Genomic DNA, 3,571 nt, shown 5'->3' on the forward strand with positions numbered 1-3,571 from the left:
TTTTTTTTTTGAGTCAGAGTCTTTCTCTGTCACCCAGGCTGGAGTGCAATGGCACAATCTCGGCTCACTGCAACCTCTGCCTTCTGGGTTCAAGTGATTCTCCTGTCTCAGCCTCTTGAATAGCTGGGATTGCAGGCATGTGCCACCACACCTGGCTGATTTTTGTATTTTTGCAGAGATGGGGTTTCACCATGTTGGCCAGGCTGGTCTCGAACTCCTGACCTGCCTGGTGATCCACCTGCCTTGGCCTCCCAAAGTGCTAGGATTACAGGCGTGAGCCACCGAACCTGGCCAGAAACAGCTATTTCTTTAAGGAGCACTGATTCCTTTCAGTAGAGAGTGGCATTCAAAGGCCAAGATTTAGGGGCTCGGCATGCTTGCTGCTACTAGATTGGTCATTGTTTCTAGGCCCTTTCAAAAGATGGAGCTAGGAAATAATTTTTTTTTAAAGAGAAGATGATACATCATGGGTTCATATGGACATCCTGGCTATGTTTTGGGATTTTTTTTGCATTTTATTTTTATTTTTTAAAATTTTTTTGTTTTTAATTTTTGAGGGGACGTAGTAAGTATATATATTTATGGAGATGTTTTGATATAGGCATGCATTGCGTAATAATCACATTATGGAGAATGAGGTATGCATCTCCTCAAGCATTTATCCTTTGTGTTACAAACAATCCACTTACACTCTTTTTTTTTTGAGACAGAGTCTCTCTCTGTCGCCCAGGCTGCAGTGCAGTGGCACCGTCTCGGCTCATTGCAATCTCTGCCCTCTGGGTTCAAGTGATTCTCTTGCCTCAGCCTCTTGAGATTACAGGCGCGCAACACCACGCCCAGCTAATTTTTGTATTTTTGGTAGAGACGGGGTTTCACCATGTTGGCCAGGCTGGTCTCGAACTCCTAGCTTCATGTGATCCACCCGCCTTGGCTTCCTAAAGTGCTTGGATTACAGGTGAGAGCCACTGTGCCTGGCTACTTACACTTTTAGTTATTTTAACTGGCTCTGTTTTGAAGGTAAGCCAGCAGTATTTAGTGACGATCATTCACCAAATATTCACACCCACCGAATTCCTCAGCTTTATAATCTGCAAGAAGCCCCGTTTTACTGCATCCAATTGTGTTATTTTACCATAGATGACAGTCTTTGGAGTCTAGACAGTGACAGAGGACGCTTTAAGGCGGTTTTATATAGAAATCCCTGTGGGGCTGGCTGTGGGCTGTCACACTTCTTATTGTCTCTGCTTGTTCCATCCCCTCCTCTGCTTCATTCCCTTGCTTTTTCTCTGCCCCCTCGCCCCGGCCATGGCTCCAGGTTTCTGACGTTCCGATGACTGGCAACCCCGCAGAAGAAGGTGATGTCCCCAGAAGCAGTCCACCTGTGGCTTTTACAGAGGTTCTCCAGGCACCGGCCATCAGGATTCCCCCCTCCTCCCCTCTCTGTGGCCTGGGTGGCTCCCCCAGAGACCAGGCCTCAGGGCCCGATGCGAGTGAGGGGGCCACCGGGCCTTTCCTGGAGCCCAGCCAGCAGCAGGCAGAGGCCACATGGGGAGTATCGAGCGAGAATGGAGGGGGGCTGGAGGCTGTGAGTGGGTCAGAGGAGCTGCTCGGTGAGGACACCATCGACCAGGAGCTGGAGCAGCTCTACCTGTCTCACCTGAGCCGCCTACGGGCTGCTGTGGCTGCGGGTGGGGCAGGGGGTGGTGGAGAGGGCTCCACAGATGGAGGGATGTCCCCCAGCCATCCCCTGGGCATACTGACGGACCGCGACCTGATCTTGAAGTGGCCTGGCCCTGAGCGGGCCCTGAACAGCGCCCTGGCTGAGGAGATCACGCTGCACTATGCCCGACTGGGGCGTGGCGTGGAGCTCATCAAGGACACCGAAGACCCTGATGATGAAGGGGAGGGTGAAGAGGGGCTCTCTGTTACACCCTCCAGCCCGGAAGGGGACAGCCCCAAGGAATCGCCTCCGGAAATCCTCTCTGGTGCCCGTTCTGTGGTAGCCACTATGGGAGATGTGTGGCTCCCATGGGCAGAGGGCTCAGGATGTGACGGCCCTGTGGTTCTGGGTACAGAGGGTCAGTTCACTGGGGATCCTGAGAAAGGGATGGGCAAGGACATCAGCTCTTTGCACATGAATAGGGTGATAGCTGGGGTGACTGAGTCCCTGGGGGAGGCTGGGACAGAAGCCCAGATAGAGGTCACCAGTGAGTGGGCAGGTAGCTTGGATTCCATATCTGGCAAGGAGCCAGCCTCTCCCGTCCTTTTGCAGGGGCAAAATCCCACCCTCCTCAGTCCCTTGGGGGCCGAAGTCTGTCTCTCTAGTGTAGCCAGGTCTCATGTGAGCTCCCAGGATGAAAAGGATGCAGGCCCAAGCCTTGAACCCCCAAAGAGGTCTCCCACCCTAGCAGTCCCTGCAGAATGTGTGTGTGCACTGCCTCCTCAGCTCCGGGGGCCCTTGACCCAGACTCTGGGGGTCCTGGCCGGGCTAGTGGTGGTCCCTGTGGCTCTGAACAGTGGTGTGTCCCTCCTGGTGCTTGCGCTGTGCCTCTCTCTGGCTTGGTTCTCGTAGGCTCTGCTTGTGGGATCAGCAGAGGCTTAAGATGGGATACATGGTCTGTGCAGTGAGGGGACCTGGGTCCTTTGCTTCTGAGAATGCTCAACTGAAAGGCCTTCCCATCCCCAAGCTCTTCAGTCAACACAGGGCTCCCTGTAGTGACACCAGTGGAGACGAGGGAATGGGTAGATGGTGTGAGTGAGGGGAACTTTTAGAGTGGAACTGGGCATGTCCTCCCCCTATCCCCCGAGCCTGTATTTATTTTTGTATAATTCTCTGGATGAGGGAGAGTGGTCGTGAGCTGGTCTTGGGGCACAATTACCCAGAGATATATTTATTAACAGCCAACCTGTGCAACCTGCTGGAGCTTTATTTTTAATTTAATTTATATAGAGTACCTATTATTATATGCCACAATAGAGCTCTATGAGAAACAGTGTCTTGCGGTGTAGTGTTCTCCTGTTTGGGCATGAGTGTGCAGGGTGGTCACTTTCTGTGGGAGGATCACAGTGGGGAGTTAGGGGTGGGACGTGGTCGCCTGCTGCTGCTTCAACATGTCTGTCCTTGAAGATCTGTGTCTCCTCACCTCGTGGTCCTAATCCATATGGTTCTTTGTCTTTTCCACATTCTGCCTGTGGGACCCTACAGGTGTGTATTTGGATGGTGGTGGTGGGAGCCAGGGAGGAAGAGTGGCAGCCACATGAGGGTTTGGTGTCAGTCACATGGTTGCAGTGGTAGCTGTGGTCTCCTGTGGATGTGGGGACATCAGTTGTGAATCAGCCACAAGGTTTTGAGGTTACTGAAAAAACAGCCTTTGACACCAGCAGGGAGACCCCTTAGTCCCCTAGATAAGGAAAGCCTCAGAAAGGAAAGAGGAGTTAATGTACTGCAGTACTTTGTAGCACAGTTGCTGTCCACAGACATCACATTTCTACTAAAAACAGGAAGCCCAGAAGCTTTGAAAGAAAGATATATATTTATTGCATGCAAATAAAAAACTGCTCAACAAAATAA

The 3,571-nt window shown here is 51.8% G+C and overlaps 1 protein-coding gene across 2 annotated transcripts in view; it reads left to right on the forward strand.

The window, feature by feature from the left end:
- The window catches only part of PPP1R3F (protein phosphatase 1 regulatory subunit 3F), a 22,321-nt gene extending 19,325 nt beyond the window's left edge, over positions 1-2,996 (forward strand). For both annotated transcript variants that reach the window (XM_032756954.2, XM_032756955.2), the window contains exon 4: positions 1,316-2,996. In XM_032756954.2, the coding sequence (XP_032612845.1) occupies positions 1,316-2,572 (1,257 nt within the window). In that variant the 3' untranslated portion in view covers positions 2,573-2,996. The remainder of the gene's footprint in view (positions 1-1,315) is intronic.
- The last annotated feature ends 575 nt before the right edge of the window (positions 2,997-3,571 follow it).

Source organism: Hylobates moloch, unplaced genomic scaffold (genome assembly GCF_009828535.3).
Source record: "Hylobates moloch isolate HMO894 unplaced genomic scaffold, HMol_V3 SCAFFOLD_7, whole genome shotgun sequence".
NCBI classification, from domain to species: domain Eukaryota; kingdom Metazoa; phylum Chordata; class Mammalia; order Primates; family Hylobatidae; genus Hylobates; species Hylobates moloch.